At 37.6% G+C, this 18699-nt stretch overlaps 1 protein-coding gene across 1 annotated transcript in view; it reads left to right on the top strand.

The window, feature by feature from the left end:
- The first annotated feature begins 341 nt into the window (after positions 1 to 341).
- CAND1 (cullin associated and neddylation dissociated 1) overlaps positions 342 to 18699 on the top strand; it is a 41855-nt gene continuing 23497 nt past the window's right edge. Inside the window, exons 1-2 of the mRNA XM_059402521.1 lie at positions 342 to 859; positions 11725 to 11868. Of these exons, the coding sequence (XP_059258504.1) occupies positions 792 to 859; positions 11725 to 11868 (212 nt within the window). The 5' untranslated portion in view covers positions 342 to 791. The remainder of the gene's footprint in view (positions 860 to 11724; positions 11869 to 18699) is intronic.

Raw genomic sequence — 18699 nt, 5'->3', positions numbered from 1 at the left:
ACCGTGGTGAAGGCAAAGTAGGCCACGCGTCCGATTCGAATGAAAGCTCTTTTTGATAATTCTTATGTTGGTCCCCACGCTACCCCTTAACTAGCATTACTCCTGGCGCTCTACCCCTTAAAAATCGTAAACCTTTCCTTGACTGTCATACGGGAAAAAAAGCAAGTTATTCTCAGATTACAGCACGCTTGTTTCCCCCACCCCCCCGTCCTTTAACCGTCGCTTTCAAGTCTCGCGAGAACAAATCCTTTTGGTCGTTGTCATGCCTCCTGAAAGGCGGTTCACGCGAAGACTGACGGAGGCCTCAGCCAACAGCATTACCTTTTAACTAGCGTCTCAATCGCGTGCGTGGGGAGACCTCCATGAACCCTGACCTCGGCTCTCCGTGGCGTCCCGCGTTTGTCGCCCCCGCCCCCGGAGCTAAGGAGGCGGGTTTTGGCCTCTTGCCCGAGGGAGCGAGTGCGGTGAGAGTGGCAGCGAGACCGACCCGAGTGGAGGTGTCTGGCTCCCCGGAGAGGCCCTGCTGTACTCCTCGCTGCCCATGAGCTCGGTTCCCGGCGAGCGGCGCCGTCGTTAGGCCGACCCCGTAGCCTCTGCTTCCTCCAGGACAGGCCCACGCCTCTCCGAGGAGGGGGCAGCCCGTCCAGGCGCCTCCCTAGTCAGCGTCGGCGTCGCGCTGCGACCCTGGAAGCGGGAGCCGCCGCGAGCGAGAGGAGGAGCGCCAGCAACAGCGGCGGCGGCAGCGGGCAGCAGCACCAGCAACGCCAGCGGGCGGGATCGAGGCCGTCAACATGGCGAGCGCCTCGTACCACATTTCCAATTTGCTGGAAAAAATGACATCCAGCGACAAGGACTTCAGGTGAGGCCGAAATCCGACCGTAAACCCACCTTGGGGTCCCCTCTCCGCGGCCCTGGCCCTCACACGGGCCTTGCCCCACCCCTTTGGCCTTGGCCGGTGTGTGCGCCTTCCCGAGCTCTCCGGCCCACCCCCCCGTTCCCTGATCCCGCAGGTTCCTTTTTCTCCCACCTTCCAACCCCCTCCCCCCCATTCGTTCCTCTAGGCCGTTGCCCGCTGCGGGTCCGAGGCGCCTTCTGCGTCCCCAGACGCCTCCACTGCATTCCCTGCTCCCCACCCCCAGTCCCGAGACGTGGTTTTCGCGTCCCAGGTGTGTGAAGGGGCAGAATCCCCCACCCTTGTGGGGAAGGGAGTTGCTCTGGGCTCGGAGACCGGGAGGCCCGGGCCTACCGGCCAGCCCGCCTTGAGCGCTAGGCCGCCCTCCTGGCTAGGGCTGAGGCTTGCTGCCCTCTCCGGGCCCCAGCGGCCGCCTCTTTTCCCGCAGAGGGAGTGGGCCTAGGTGCATTCAGCTTGAATGATCTGCTTTATTTGAGCTGTCCACGGATTGTGTTCTAAACTTTTTCTTTGGACAATTCCTTTCGTGAAGGTGGGAAGAAGGGGGTGGGGTGGGGAGGGAGCCAGGATGAGGGAACTTGACTCGCAGGGTTTTCCCGCCAGCATCTCTTGTCATTTTTCCTTGTCAGGTGAAAACTAAGCAGAAATTCGGGGTTTCATTCTCATTTCCTTATATCCAAAACTACGGCCAGAAAGGTGAATTCCTGGACCTTAAACGTAAAGCAAGCAAATGGGTCTTCCTGATGGAAGTTTGTGTGTGTGTGTGTGTGTGTGTGTGTGTGTGAATATGAGGCTTTATTATGGCAGTTCTGTTCTAGGAGACGAGTACTGACTGTTCCAAACCTTGGTAATATGTATACTGAACAATTGTTATATTTTTACGGATTATCTTGGCCTCTCCCCCCCCCCTTTTTTTTTTTTGGTGCTACAGTGGTGGTTACATTTCTTTCCAACCTCCTGTCCCATCACAAAATAAATAAGCTCCCAGTCTAAAAAAGCTTTTTTATTTCTTTGATATTCGTTTTGTTCTCTAAGGCTTGGTGGTTGTATTTTGTGAGCATTTTAAAGGAAAGAACAGATGTCTTCAATTAAAATTGAAGCTGAAGCCTATTTTGTTTTATTTGTGTATATATGCACAGTACCCTTTAATATCTGAATACCTGAAAATGCCCAGACCACATCTGCCAGGAAGGGATTTTCTATTTGTGAAAGGAGAAGCGTGAAAACTGTAATGATCATATTCCCAACTAAATTGATGTGTCAGTGTATTCACATGGTCAGTGAAACACAGTTTTGGTTCTGTGACCTCAAAGCCAGAAATGATTTTTAAAAAGTTTTGCTACCTAGGAGGTTATTAATTATTGCATTTGAAAATTTTAAAATCCAATTTGCTAATATGAAAAATTTTAGTGTTGTGACTTTTTGGAAGAGACATGTCTCTCTTTGGTTATTTTGGTATTTTAGATTTCTGTAGATCAAAATCATGGCTTATTGGAGGAAATAAAAGTTTTGCTTTTATTTTTGTTTGTGTGTTTTTTAAGGATTAGAATGCCATTTATTTTGGAGCTTCGCTTGCTCCCAGTGCAAGACACTGAAATTTAAATACACATTTGAGTGGAATATATATACACATATATATGAACTTTCAGCTATGTAGAATGTGTGGTGTGATTCCCCGTCTCCCCCACCCCCACCATTTCTGTCAATTTGGCTCATTCTGTAAAAGTACTAAATATCGTTCTGATTGTATTCAATTTCATACTAAAGATACCACTTTGCTGTAATACTGTAATCGCATGATTTTGTTCAACTGGGTAGACTTGTGTATGGGTAATATGCTTAGAATAAACAAATTAAGCCCTGTTTATACTGCATATGTGATTTTTGACTCAAGCTACTTAATTTCTTGTAAAGATGATCTATATATGATTTTGTTTTCTTTTTTAAATAAATTATATGAAAGAAATAATGCTTTTATGTTAAGCTGTAGTCAGTGTTGAACTTGATAAGAATTATCTACCAAGTTCAGCTAGAGTAAATCAAAACATTGCTGGGAAGGTTGTTATAAAAGTGTAATATTGATATATTTCTAATAGTTGATAAAGAAGTTAATTGTATGAACTGTGACTTCCAGCTATTTGGCATTTTTAAGGTATGTTTATTAACTATGTTTTAAAGACTTGTAAAATATCCTGAAGCCATCCAGTTACAGACAAGTCTTTCAAACTAAAGTACTCTGTATATTAAGTTACAGATAGAGAGTAACTAAAATAGTGAGCATTTAAAATCAAGTATTTTGAATATTTTTCTGTATAATTTTAGTATAGGCATTTATTTGTATATATGTGTTCTATTTTAAAATTATCCCTTCTACTTTCTCATTTGGAATTTGTTTATTTTGGTGTAAATATCAGTTAGTTGCTAGGTGTTTTAAAATAGCTAGTAACAAAGATCTTGAGGACAGAGTTAATATTATAGGATATCTAGTGCAAACCACTCTACTTATGCTAAGGGGAGACAAAAACAGTAATATATCTAAAAGGAAAAAAAAAATTACTCCCCTCATGCTAGACTCCAAAGAGACTATGACCTACCGGTCACAAAATATGGGCTCTAGTCATATGTTCTAGCCTAGTAGGATTTTTTCTTGGGAACTGTCTATGAGATCTTGGGGAGACTACTTAATCTGGGACTAAATTTTTACTTTGAGAAACTTGTTCTTGGGTGATTACAAAAGGTCCCTTAGAGACCTGAAATTTTAGGTGTCTGAATAACTAAATAGTCCATTCACATGAAGAAAGTAAAGAAATGGGTACAGGCTAAAAATTTTTCAGATGTTAGCATTTTTAAAAGAATCATTTTGTAGGGTTTAAATCATGGGTTCAATTTATTGGTGAGGGACATCTGATGTCCTTTTTCTTTCATGTTTTAGTATTCTGTACTCTTTGAAGGCAGTATTTTAAGGTTTACTACTAGTAGGTAGGTCATTCTGTAGATACCAGAATGAAAACTTAAATGTGCATAAACCATGTGAATGCTCTGTTTATGAATATTAATATTGAAAATTGGGTTGCGATAACTTAAGTTTTACTCATATGTTTCACCACCAATTGAATTTAAGTATTCCAAGGACTAAGGAGCTGAAGAAAATTTATCACTGTTCTATCTTTATCTACATAGTAGTTAACATTAATGCTTACTGTCAGCTTTATATACTGGATCCTGTTTATCCTTATAACTCTAGTAAAGTGGATACTAACAATCTCTATTCCAGTCCAGGAAACTCAGGTGTGATGGTGTTCATTAAATACTTGTCCAGGGTGAGTTAGACATTAGATCTGGGGTTTCCAGACCACCCCCAACTCCAACCCCAACTCCCAGAGCATGAACTCCTTTTTTTTTTTAAGATTTTATTTATTTATTTGACAGAGATCGTAGGCAGAGGCAGGCAGAGAGAAAAAGGGGGAAGCAGGCTCCTCACTGATCAGGGAGCCATATGTGGGGCTGGATCCCAGGGCCCTGAGATCATGACCTGAGCCAAAGGCAAAGGCTTAACCCACTGAGCCACATAGGTGCCCCCAGAGCTTGAACTCTTAGCTACTATGTTATGTTACTTCTCCAGGGTTTTGACTAGGGGACATTAAGACTAAACTTAAATTTCATATCCCTCTCAGGCTTATGGAGTATTTTGTGCTAGAAGACACTTTAAGTAATTCCCTGAGAGGGACTGCAAAATGTTTTAAGATCTAGTGCTTGCCCTCAGTAATATTTACATACTTGTTGAATGGTTTAAGACACTTTTACAAAAAGATAACCCAGAGCAATATGTAGTTCTCAGCCTTAAGTGGTAGAGAAGATAATAGCAAGGAGATTCCTGTTGGTGGAATCATGTGAGTTAGGTCTTGAAATTGTAGGTAGAGAAAATGAGCACAAGTGTGAAGTGTGAAAGGTCACTATACAAGTAGATAATCTTGACTGGAGCTGGTTGTAAGGGTAGGGAACTTGTTTTACCAAACTGAGTCTCCACTGTTTTGGATTTGTGGGTTCTCAGGTGATAGTTTTAGTTGGATTTTAATTACAGAGTTAAAGAGAAAAACATGTAACGATTTTGAGAAATTTCTTCCAGAAACCATTGTAAAAATCTGTCAGTCAATTTTTTAAAATATCATTTGATACAATCTTAAAATAATTACTACATTGCAGAATTTCCTAGCTTGATAATGGTTTATGTTACCAAATTTATGTATGTGTGTCTTTTGGATATTAGCAGGTATTTTCTTCTTGGAAACTGTAAATGCTAATAAAAAAAAACTCAGGCCTCATATGGACCTCACTTTCAGAGCTGGAAGGGACTTCAGGATCCTATAACATAGCTGAAAATAATGTATGGGTATTTATAATAATGTAACAATAAATACTAGCGAAGTTCTCTGTACTACCTGTGCTTGAAGAAAAGTAAGTTTTAATCAGAGGAAATTGATTTGTAGAGTTTTTAAGAAGGTGATTTCTGGGCACCCTTTAGGTACTTTGCAGGTTGATGGCTGTAAGTTACTGGATTTCACTTACGTGATTTTTCTTGATAAAGCTGTACTGCTGACACGGATTATCAGCAATGACGAAAGCTCACCACTGAAAAATAGACTTCATTGAGGAAACTGGAAGGAAGAGGACTAAAAATTTTACTTACATGAACAATATTAAGACCCTCCTAAATTAATACTCCAAGGGAATAAATTAGAAAAAATGAGATAGTAGTGGTGTGTGTATGAGTTCCTTGAAAGATCATGAACTCACTGGATGGTGCAGTTGACTCTTAATCACATAGATTTCTGTTAGTAACGGGTGAAATTGTTCTTGTATATGTATGAGGGGAAGGGTTGTGAGACTGCTCATTGTGCAATACAAGGTATCTATTTCTGCCATTGTTTCTGCACATCTCTGCATTGGATTTACTAAAGATGAATAAGTTCTCCCCTCAAGGAACTTTCAGTCCAGTGGAATAAGCCAGGTGTATAGATTCTATCCTGTGACTATCTTGTTCATAACTGTGTGTGCAGAGCCTAGCATAGTTCCTTATGATGGTACTCCTGGACTATTTATTGAATACGTGAGATGGCATTGTCTATAGGTTATGCCCACCTGGGACTGCCTTAGAAGCTTGAAAGTTAGCATTTTAACTTTCCGCTCTCCCACCTTAAGCCTTTTTTTTTTTTTCCCCCTATTTTGTCCCATTGTATTACCAGGTACCAGATGTCCCAGTTGGAAAAATCTCGATGTCACCTTTCTACCTTTTTCTCTCTCATTTAATTTCCTGATGAGTATTTCTCAAAATGAGTCTTCCTGTCTCAGGCTTCTTTCTAATCCAGTCTTTTGGTAACTCTTCCGTTAGAATTTTCTTTCTAAATACCTCAGCTGATGATTGCCCTCCTCACTAATTCCCGTTGACTACGAGATAAACTCTAAACTTCTTAGCTGGTGCCCACTAAGATCATTGAAATTACTCTTCCCCAAGTTTCTAACAAGCTCTGTGTAAATAATTTAATAGATATTTTCTTTGCGTACCTATTTGATAGACAAGCATTGTTTATCACTCTTTCCTTCTTGAAATTCTCTAAAATAGGCATCCTTGTCACAGATCGGGTTTATTACCATAGAGGGAGAGAGAACACACACTGTGGGCAGTCTCAGTTAAAGAGTGTAAGGCCCCATTCATTTGGGTAATTTTGGGAAGGTTCTAAGGAAGTAGAGTTCTAAACTGGATTGTTGGAATGTTGGGACAATTCCATCGTTTGATATCTTAATATGAGGAGGGCAAGACTAAAGCAGAGGAGAAGCTGTAATTGGTGAAGAAGTAGCAGTCACTTAATGAGTTAGAGAGGAAGATGTGTTTGGTATTTTGTGTTAAGTGAACTTGTCTGAAATGGCTGTTCTGTGAGGTTGTTGATGTCTAGGAAAACAATACACTTTCTTTGTAAGCATCAGATCTGTTTGGAATAACATTCAGATATAGGTATGAGCCTCATATCAGTTCCTGGACTGTAGGGCTACTTTCTTTTGTTTTTGTTTTTGTTTTTTCCCTTTTCTTAGTCCTCCCTTTTGACCAGCAGCCGATAGAGTTAGGCTGCAGGTCATGATTGATTTATGATGTCTGTATCTTCACTGTTGCTGAGACTTTGTTGAATAGGATCAGAGGAATGGCCATTCCGTGTAGTCTGTAGTTGAGCCAGCTTTATTAATCCTTTCTCTTGTGAGTGGTTGAACCATCTGATATGACAATGGCAGCTCGGTAACAGTAAGACTCTGGAAGGGATATATACATACCTGACTATAACACCCAAGTCCCGTGGTTTTCCTCCTACTTATTTGTCCATTTTCTAGCTCATCCCATTCCATCCCCATATCTAATCCATTTCAAAGACTTATTTTAACCTTTTAAAACTCAAATAGTTGGTTCTTATTATTGTCTGTAGATAGTACTATCAAGTTACCATGAACATTGAATTAGTGATACTGAGCCATTACTTCTAGGGGAAATATAGTGGTAGGTTCCTGTGAGCCTCTAGTCACAGTTGATCAGTTCATAACCTTGTTTTATGTTTATTTCTGTTTAAAGACAACCTTATTTAATATATGTTGTTGATTCATTCACATTGTGCTCACAGCCAGTAGTGCTGTCACTTCATGCCTGAGAAAAGCTTATCTAATACATGTATTTTTTTTTCTGGAAGACACAGCTTTCTTGTACCTAGGAATACTAGACAGCACTACACTATGCTTGGGGCTCATTTTAAACAGCAAAATTAACCAGCAACAAAAAAGCACAAAGGCGAAAGATGTGGCACTAGGTAGAGGGTACTTTTTATGGTATATGAGCTGAAACAAGAAGGCATTTACTCTGCTAGTAATGTAAGAATTGATTGTATGTCCATATTTCTCCCTCCATAGATTGTCATAATCCTAATTGTAGCTGCCATCATTTCTCACTTAGACTGCTACAGTAATTCTCTTAACTTTCTCCATTCATTTTGAGTAAATGAGGATTGGTTCCTTCTACATTCTGAGGATCGTGTAGCTGGAGTAATGTTTCTGAAATACACATTTGATCATTTCAGTATCCTGCCCATCTCTGACCTAGATGCCTTTCAGTAGCCTCCCATAGCTCTTAGAATAAAACAAATCCTAATAAGACCCCCAGCTCTCTTCAGTCTCTTGGCCCCTGCTTACATGTCTGTCGTCCCCCCCCTTCCCGCAAATTCCTGCCTATGCTTCAGAGTTCAGTCTTTCCTGATGCACGACACTTAGTGCAACCTACATCAGGTTACTTTATTAAACCTTTGAGTATTCTTTGTGCCCTATTCCTTTCCTTCCCTTCCTAGCATTTGTCTCTGTTCATAATTACATATATCATTAACCCATATATGTAGTTTTTAAAACCAGTATGTCTCTGTGATTGTATTGTAAGCTCCAAGACAATAGGAACTGTTTGCTTTTGCCATCTCTTGTTCATACAGGGTTGAGCATAGTACCTGATACATAGATAATAGGTTCTCATTACATAGTCAGTGAGTATATCAGATCTTTCTTATCTTGACGTCAGCCTCCATTTCCATCTTCTTGTTAGATTTCTTTGTACCTGCCTCTGTCGCAGCCACACTTGCTTCTTAGCCTTTCACTCGAAAGTGTTAGTCCCTCAGTACTGTTGCTGCTGCCACCACCCCCACCCCAACACAGACAAAAATAAAAATTTAAAATTCCAAACCAGCTTTCCCCAGGCACACCCCTGTTAATCTTTTGAAATCCAGACTAACTGTCAGTTCTTTGGTGTGATCAGTGTCAAATGTCCTTGAGTATTTTTAAAAATCTGTAAGGTTGAGATTTGTCCATGTACCTGCCTGTCTGCCACAGTAAGGGAAAAGATGAGGAGGAAGGGGCTGGGTCTGCCTTATCATCTTAGGTCTTACACCATGCCTAGAGAAAAGATGAGGAGGAAGGGGCTGCGTCTGCCTTATCATCTTAGGTCTTACACCATGCCTAGACCATTATTACATGCTTAAGAGACATTTTACAAATTGGCTTTTGAATCTGCCATGAACAGCTTTTTATCTGGTTAAACAACTTCTTTTTTTTTTTTTTTTTTAAGATTTTATTTATTTATTTGACAGAGAGAAATCACAAGTAGATGGGGAGGCAGGCAGAGAGAGAGAGAGGGAAGCAGGCTCTCTGCTGAGCAGAGAGCCCGATGCGGGACTCGATCCCAGGACTCTGAGATCATGACCTGAGCTGAAGGCAGCGGCTTCAGGCGCCCCTGGTTAAACAACTTCTTAACAGGATGATTTATAATGCAAATTTTTATATCAAATTAAAGAAGGAAGAAATTCTTAGAACTTTCTGGTTGGGGGTCACCGTTAAAAATTAACTCTTAGTATAACTTCCTATTGCTGACATTACTGGGATTCATTTCAACTTTCAAAAATGTTTAACTGTTAGTCATCCAATTTGTTAAATTAAAAACATGGAAGTATAGTTGATATACAATGTTCTATTAGTTTCAGGTGTACCACAAAGTAATTTGACAGTTCTAATTCTCTACATTACACAGTCCTCACCAAGCTAAGTATAGTCCCCATACAAAATTATTACAGTATTAGTGGCTATATTCCTGTGCTTTACTTTTCATCCCTGCCATTTATTTTATAGCTGGAAGTTTGTGCCTCTTAATCCCCTTGAATACCCTCTAGGCCCATACATACATGTTATTGAGAGTGGCAATATTTCATCTTGTTTTGGTGGCTATTTCATAAAATATTCCATTGTTCTTTAATCCATTTATCTGTTAGAGGACACTTGGGTTGCTTCCATATGTTGGCTGTTGTAAACATAGGGGTGCATGTATCTTTTTAAATTAGTGTTTTGGTTTTGGTAGATACTTAGCAGTGGAATTACTACATCGTATGGTATTCCTATTTTTAATTTTTTGAGGAACATCCATGCCATTTTCCACAGTGGCTGCACCATTTTGCATCCTACCCACAGAGAACAGGGTTTCCCCTTTGTCCGCATCCTTGCCAGTGCTTGTTATTTCTTGTATTTTTGATACTAGCCAATCTGACTGGTGTGAGGTGATATCCTGTGGTTTTGTATTAATCCTAGATTTTTGAAAATCAGTAGACTTCTCTGAGGTCAGCAGCCACGGTTTATTTACTTTATATCTATCCTTTGCTCACTCATAGTCCAGCCTTTGTAGCATAATAGGCAATGAATAAGTAAGTGGCAAATAAAGGAAAGAATCTGTTTACCAGTAGACTCCCTTCAGAACCTTAAAACAACTTTTTGCATTGGGATTCTTTGCCTTTTTACCTAAATTAATGGCCATGTTCTCTTCAACCAGATGATGAGCATTTCAGGGGTGTTTAGAGGTCCTAACTACTCTGGTTTTATTTCATGATTTTATGGAAGTAAAATGGCTATTTTTAATGCTTTGTATGTAGAATTCCTGCATTAGTATGCTATTACTCAGTTTTTTGTGTTTTTTCTAGAATATTGTGTGGTTTTAATTTCATTTGTCATATAAAATGGGGAGGGGCTATCAATTACAACTGTGTTCATTTTAAAAAAAGTACATGCTTACTTTACCTTGTATAATCCCAATTTGAACACAGACTTTTTAAGCTGTTTCACAAAACTTGGTAGGAATTGTGCCTGCGTTGTAGTTTAAAACTTCTTTAAATTAACCTTAAATGAACATACTAACTCTTTAAATAACAAATAGTGAATTGCTAAGTTAATAAATTGTTTTGCCAATCCTTACCACATAGTTTATTGCCTGTATTGCCAGACTATCTGCATAGCTGTTTATCATTTCAGTTCCAATAGTTAGTGATTTTTAATTGATTGATTTAATTGAAGACATGGATTTTGACATTATAAATAGTATACTTTTACTCAAACTTTGATCTGGTTCAGATACATGAAAAAGGCATTTAAGTATTTGTTACTGCAGTTAGGTTATTTCAATAGGTAGAGAAGAGCCAGAATTAGGGGAAAAATTCAGTCGGCCTTCAGACAGATTGGGGGGCTTTATTTCAGTGTGATTATCTGTTACTCTTGAGAAATTACTTTTAAAACAATGAATCAGCTAGTGAGGTTTATGAGAAAAAAATGAGAGTCTACTTACTTTATTTTTGTTTCCTATTCAACCCTTTCATTTAAAGCTGAGATTAGACAGTTGTTCACTCTGGGGTTTTTTGTTAGGCTATTTATTCAGTATGAAACTTGTCTTTGGCAGTAGTTCTTAAGGGGAGGGGGCTGAATGTCAGATGGAACAACATTCTAGAATTGCCTCCTCACCATTTTGAAAATAGACCTGATAAACCTTGTGATGGGAGTTGGAGTGGAAGTGAGAATTTGTATTTTGGAAATTTCCCAGTAATTTTTTAATATGTGATCCCCGCCCTTCAATCCAATAGAGAATACTATATAGGAAGGTATTATGTTTGTAGTTAAAGACTTCCTAGATAAAATTCAAATCACATGCAAAGGAAAAGGTAAAGAGGAGTTTTTCTCCTCTTAAAAGCAGTGATACAATTAATTATGAAAATGAAAATTATGAAAATGAAAGAGCACTCATGGTAGATCCTATCAGTAACTTAAAATAGAACTGAACTGGGGAAGATAATTTAAAGTGATGGTACCTTATTTAAAAAAGTTTGTTAGGACTTAAGATAGTTAGGTAAGGATGATAGCATTAGATTTGAAAGAGATGATCTTTTGTGCTTAAAAAATTTAAATTATCAACAAATTTAATTTTTTGATAGGTTTATGGCTACAAATGATTTGATGACAGAACTGCAGAAAGATTCCATCAAGTTGGATGATGACAGTGAAAGGAAAGTAGTGAAAATGATTTTGAAGTTACTGGAAGATAAAAATGGAGAGGTACAGAATTTAGCTGTCAAATGGTAAGTGTTTTTTACTTGCTTCCTACCCCTACCATAAAAGACTCAATGTAATAGTTGCTAACTTATTTTAGTCTTGTACTATGTCTTTCCGGAATTTTCTTTACAATTTATGGATGAGTGGTGAATGTTTAATGTTTGTATATGGTACATATGATGCACTTCTTAAAGTTTCTTTTTTTTTCTTTAAAGATTTTATTTATTTATCTGATGGAGCGAGAGAGCACAGCAGGTGAAATAGTAGAGGGAGAAAGGGAACAGTAGAGGGAGAGGGAGAAGCAGGCTCCCCACTGAGGAAGGAGCCTGATGCAAGACTTCTCAGGATGCTGGGATCATGACCTAAGCCAAAGGCAGATGCTTTCACCATCTGAGCCACCCAGATGTCCCATACATTTCTTCAAGTCTTTTATGGTGTTTTGATTCATACGAAATACATAATGAAAACTGCAGACAGAGTGATTATCTCACTTGTTTGACCTGGTTTTTTTTAGCCCAGTTTAGAAGGCCTACCTGCCTCTGTCCATTTCTGTATGAGAATTTAAGAACCAGTGATCAAGGGAAGTAAGAAATAATAAGAATTTATAAAGAACAGCAGCATTTAAGATCATAGTTAGCACAAATTCAGACTGATGATACAGCAGTTACAAAGAATTTTTCCTAAAAATGGTGGGAATTCAGTTGTCTTTGTGTACAGTGCAGTAGGAGCATATTATTAGACATGGTATTGACAGACTATTTTTAGTAATAGGGTACAGAATTTGAGCTCTCAATAAATTATGTTAATGGATTATTTCATTTATATGTATCAAATACTAGAAAACCTTAACAATTTACATAGTAAGTTATTAGAAAGTATAGCCTTTAGTTTCATATAACACACACTGGAATTTTATATCATTTTGTTTGTCCTATAAAATTAGGCAACAATTTAAGTAAAACATTGCCTCATTATGACTCCTTTATTGCACTTACAAAAATTTTTTTTTAAAGATTTTATTTATGAGAGAGAGAGCACGCATGTGCATGCACACACACCAGGAGGAGTGGGGAAGGGTGGAGGGAGAGGGAGAATCAGATTCCCCACTGAGCAGAGAGTTTTCTGGGATCCTGACCTGAGCAGAAGGCAGATACTCAACTGACTGAGCCACCCAGACACCCAACATTGCATTTTATTACAAAGGTTTTAAGTTTGTTTTAGGCTTACGTTTTACATACCTGCTATAAAAATGTGAGAAATCATTGGTCAGCATAGAGTTTCTAGACATGCAGTACAATTTTCTTTAACTTGGGACATTTGCAAGTTTAAAATAAGTCTTAAAAAGGTAAGTTGGAGAATAATGCAGTGAATATAATTTTACTTTAGTTATTTTTCATTTTTAAATTTTGTTGCCTGTGCTTAATAAAATAAAATATTGTTCAAAATATATGATGAACATATACCAGCTTTTAAAAGTGGTTGATATAAGGTAGTCTTTGTCCGAAATTGAGAGTTGAGAGATACATAGCTCTTAACTCGCTTACATAGGAATCTTCTCATTAGGAACCTGAGCTTTTGGGTCTTTCGAAGACCTTTTATTCTTAAAACGTAACAGATTGGGGGGAAGAAATGGCATATATTCAAGAAAAAAAAAAGAATGAAGGTAAAAAACAAAAGTAATATAGGAGGAGATAAAAACCCAAGAACTGATTTTTAGAGGAGGGAAAATCACAATAGATAAAATTACTAACTAGCCTTATCAGGAAATAGGGAAAATTGTCAAAGAACTCATCACCCAAAAGAAACTCAGGCCCAGACGTCTTTAACACACGTCTTTGAAACCTCAAAGAACAGATAGTTCCAGTACAGAGAGTTCTAGTACTATTCCAGTACATAAAACTTCCCAAACTTTTATTTAAACTGATAACCTATTCTGACTGAGGATAACACTGAAAAAGAAAACTACAGACCGTTTAAATGTTCAGATATAATCCAGCAATACAGAAAGTGTGATACACCATGACCAAGTGAGATTAATTCCAGGAATGAGGGCGGTTCAGTATTATGTGCTTTGTTAATATATTTCAATATGTTAGTAGATAAGAGGAAGAAAAAACAGTTGTCCAGGCACTGTTAAGATTCAACATTGATGCTTGATTAAAACAAAGACACCAAGACACAGCACTTACTTAGGCTACTTAGTGTAATTAGGAGTGAAACACCTTCCAAAGACCATCATCATATTCAGTATGTCACTGGAGTGAAGAACGGATCAGGGAATACTTTATCAGGAACGGAATGCTTTATCTCACTTGGGAGAATTCACTACCTGTTTCTAGGGAAACATTTAATAACGGAGTTGAAAAGATTTTTTTTAACATCAGGCGCACACATACATACACATACCTTAACCCAAAAGCCAGATACCTTTACACTAATGTCAGGAACAAATCAAAGTTGGTTTTCTGTCTCCACTACATTCTTTATTTTTTTTTTTAAGATTTTATTTTTTTATTTATTAGAGAGAGAGACTGAGACAGCGAGAGGGGGAACACAAGCAGGGGGAATGGGAGAGGGAGAAGCAGGGTTCCTGCCGAGCAGGGGAGAACAATGCTGGGCTCGATCCCAGGACCTTGGGACTATGGCCTGAGCTGAAGGCAGATGCTTAATGACGGAACCACCCAGGCGCCCCTCCACTACTTTCTTTTTGAAGGTCTTAGTCATTATAGGACAAGGGAGAATAAAATGATATGCATAAGAATTGGAAAAGGTACATGAAAGTAAGTCAAGAAAAAAGTTTCATGTGGACAGTAAGAAGTCAGTGAAGTAATGGGAAGTCAGGGAAGGTAATGAAGAAAAACGTGTAGTTCTCATATAAACAATAACCAATTGGAAGATCTCATGGAATCAAGTGTCCATCTGTTACAGCAATGCCTAGGAATTAAATGTAACAAGAAATGTTACAATGGTGACCTTGAGTGAGGGTATTGAATAGTGTAGGTAAGGTTACAATTTTATCTTTTTCAAAACTTAAGAAGAACTTTAAAATATTCTTGACCCCTAAAAAAATGTACTTGGAACAAATGGAAATACATTCCATGTCCTTAGATTGGATAAATCAACAAAGTTATTGATTCTCTTCAAGCAAATTCAATGCTAACTTAATTGTAAAAAATTATTTCACAAGCTAGACAAGTTGATTTTAAGGTACATTTTGGTGGGAGGGAGAAGGGCAGGTGTTTGTTTGCTCAAGATAGTCAAGAAAATTGAAGAAGTGTAACAGTTGCGGAATTAGGAGTTGTTGCTTAGCCCTACTAGGTATGAAAATAGGCTATTATGTTTCTCTAATCAAAGCAGTGCAGTAGTGAGGCATTAATGGACAAGTGGAGTAAAATAGGAAGTATGTGATAGAAAGTTGGACCCCGGGATCATGATCCAAGTTGAAGGCAGAGACTTTAACCCATTGAGCCACCAGGCGCCCCAGAGGTGGTTTTCTTATTATCAAATTGTAGGAGTTCTTCATACAGTCCAGATAGGCTCTTTGATACATACATTTTATAAATATTTTCTCCCAATTTGATGAGCTTAAGTTTTTAAATTTAGTTTTAAATTTAGTTTCATTTGATTATCTTATAAATTAATTTCAGCTTTTCTTTTATGGTAATTGCTTTCATGTCCTAAGAAGCCTTTGTTTATCTTACATTGGAACAATTTCCTCCCTTTTTTTTTTTTTCTAAAAGCCGTACAGTTTCAGCTTTTACTTTTAGTCTTGTGATCTGTCTTGAATTAATTTTTGTGAAATAGGAATTGAGTTCAGTTTTTTCATGGGGACATCTCATTGTTGAAGCACTGCTTTTCCCATTGAATTGCACTGATACCAGAGATCAGTAGACTGAAAGTGTGGATTTATTTCTTCACTCTCTCGTGTTTCATTGGTGTTTTTGTGTATTATTATACCAGTACAAAACTGTTATATTAGTGTAGTGTATTAGACAACCTTGCCACTGTTGACTTTTTGGGGTGATAATTCCTTGTGAGGAGCTTACCTGTGTATTTTGTGTATTGTAGGATATTTAGTAGGATCTTGCCTTTAGCTACTATTTGCTAGAAGCATTCCTTCTTTCCCTGGGAGTGTCGACCCAGAATGTTTCCAGACATTGCCAGCTATCTACTGGAGGTTAATAATTGCCCTTTGTTGAAAACCCCTGGTATAGATGTATACAAGTCTGTTGTAAGGTGTTGTAAGTTCTCTAGCTTCCTTCTTCCTTTCCCAAGAGAATTTTGTTTTTTTAGGGTTTTTTGTTTTTTTAATTTCCATTGTAAATTTCAGAATCGGTTTGTCAATTTCATTTTTTTTTTAATCTTGCTCAAATTTTGATTGGGATTGTGTTGAAGCTATAGAGATTTTTGAAGAGAACATCTTAACAATATTGTCTTTTAACAGTGAACCGTAGTATCTCATACTTACTTCTTAGTCACAGTAGTTTTTGTAGATTCCTTGGGATTTTCTACCTAAATAGGGGTCATCAGTGAATATCCCCCTCTTTCAGTCCTGATTTTGGTAATTTCTGTTTTCTTTCCTTTTCCCCTCAAGTCATCTAATTAGGGATTTACCAGTTTATCAAAGAACTGTTTTTTCTCTGTTGTTTGTTGCCTTATTTCATTGATTTCTCTTTTATTGTAATGCTCACTTTCTTCCTTTCTAATTCTTAAACAATTAAAGGTATGTATTTTTTTCTAACTGCTTCTTGAGCTACATTCTACAAATTCTGCTGGTATCATTCAGGTAATCTCTACACCCAGTGTGGGCTTGAATTTAGAACCCCAATATCAGGATTTGCATGCTCCACCCACTGAGTGAGCCAGCCAGGTGCCCCTGGATTGAAATAGTTCTAATTCTGTTGTGATTTTCCTTTGATCCTTGGGTTATTTAGAAGTAATTTTCAAATATTTGGAAGTTATCTAGATGTTTTTTTTTTTATTGCTGTCTAATCTAATTCCATTTTGTTCAGAGAACCATATTCTTTAAAATTTCAGGATGTTTGTTTTGGTTTGTTTTGTCTACTTGGATTTTTTTTATGGTTTAGCATTGTGATACATCTTGGTGAATGAATGCCCCATGTATACTTGGAAGAAAGTATATTCTGTGGTAGAGGGGCGTAATATTTTAGAAATGTCAAGTCAAGGTAGTTGATAAAGTTTAGATTTTATATTCTTCGTGATTTTTTTGTTTTTGGCATTAAATACCCAGAAGAGTGGAGTGTTTAAGTTTTCCAACTATGATTGTCAAATTATCTGTTTTTCTCTTTGATGATGTCAGATTTTGTTCCATGTATTTTAAAACCTAATGACTAAATGCATACACATTTATGTCTTCCTGATGTTTGACCTTTTTAGGAGTATAAAATGTTTCTCTTTAAATATACCTTATCTTCAAATGTATTTTCTTCTTTGTTAATATGGAAAAGTCACCCCAACTTTTTTAAGATTAGTGTTCGCATAGTGTACATTTTTTTATTTTTCAGTTTAGTCTGTGTGTTTATTTTTAAATGATGTTTCTTAGAGACAGTGAATAGTTAATTCTTGCTTTGATTCAGTCTCATAATTTTTGCCCTTTAATAAGAGTGCTTATATAGTTCATTGGCATTTATTACAAATATTTGGCACGGTTGGATTTAGGTGTGTCATTCTTATTTTCATTTTGCTTCTGTTGCTCTTGATGTGTTCCCCACCCCCACCTGCCTTCTTTTGGGTTAATCAACTCTTGTAGCAACAGTTCTCAAAGTTTGATTCGGGGGACCCTGGAACATCATGTGACCCTGAAAGTGTCAAAGTTTATCATGTGAATAATTATTTTCCCTTTGACTCTCGTTTTCTTCTAAGTGCACAGTGAAATTTTCCAGAGGCCGCATGATGTGATCATCACAACAGATCGAATACAAAGTCAAATATGAGAATCTAGTTTTTTTTTTTTTTGAAGTGCAAACATATAGATATTGGTGCTATTTTTCTCACTTAGGTTAATTTTTTAAAAAATTTTTAATTTTCTCACAAGGTTAATTTTTAAAAAAATGTTTATGTTAACATGTGATAGGTTTATTTTTGTCACTTTTAATTTTTAATATGGTAAGTAGTGACAGAACCCACAAAGAAAAGTTTTTGGGGTCTTCATTGATTTTTAAAGTGTTAAAAGGGTTCCTGAAACCAAAAGGTTGTGCATCTGTTTATATTTAATTTTGATATCCTCTGTTGACTTTTTAGATACTATCTTCTAGTCTTTTTTGAATTGTCATTCTAGGCGGGATTATAAATTGCATCTTAAAATTACTGAAGGCTAATACTGTACCACTTGATACAAGTTATATAAACCTTGCACCATTTTTTTTGTATATTTGTGTGTATATTTATTTATTTATTTATTTTAAAGATTTTATTTATTTATTTGACAGAGAGAAATCACAAGTAGGCAGAGAGGCAGGCAGAGAGAGAGAGGGAAGCAGGCTCTCTGCTGAGCAGAGAACCCGATGCGGGACTCGATCCTAGGACCCTGAGATCATGACCTGAGCCGAAGGCAGTGGCCTAACCCACTGAGCCACCCAGGCGCCCCATATAGTCTTTTATTTTTTTAAATGTACTTATTTACTTATTAGTAATCTCTAAATCCAGTGTGGGGCTTAAACTTAACAACCGTGAGATCAAGAGTCGCATGCCCTGCCATTGAATCAGCCAGGCACTCCTTGTAGTCTCTTAAATAAAGCCTTTTATGTACACATATTTATGTTTCTGGTGATCTTTGTAAATCCGAATAACCATCTAGTTTACTTTTTCTTTAGCCGAAAGAACTTTCTTTGGCAATT

This window comes from Mustela nigripes, chromosome 6 (assembly GCF_022355385.1).
Source record: "Mustela nigripes isolate SB6536 chromosome 6, MUSNIG.SB6536, whole genome shotgun sequence".
Classification (NCBI taxonomy): Eukaryota; Metazoa; Chordata; class Mammalia; order Carnivora; family Mustelidae; genus Mustela; species Mustela nigripes.
The sequence above is the reverse complement of the archived record's forward strand: the minus strand, read 5'-3'. Positions and strand labels throughout refer to the sequence as shown.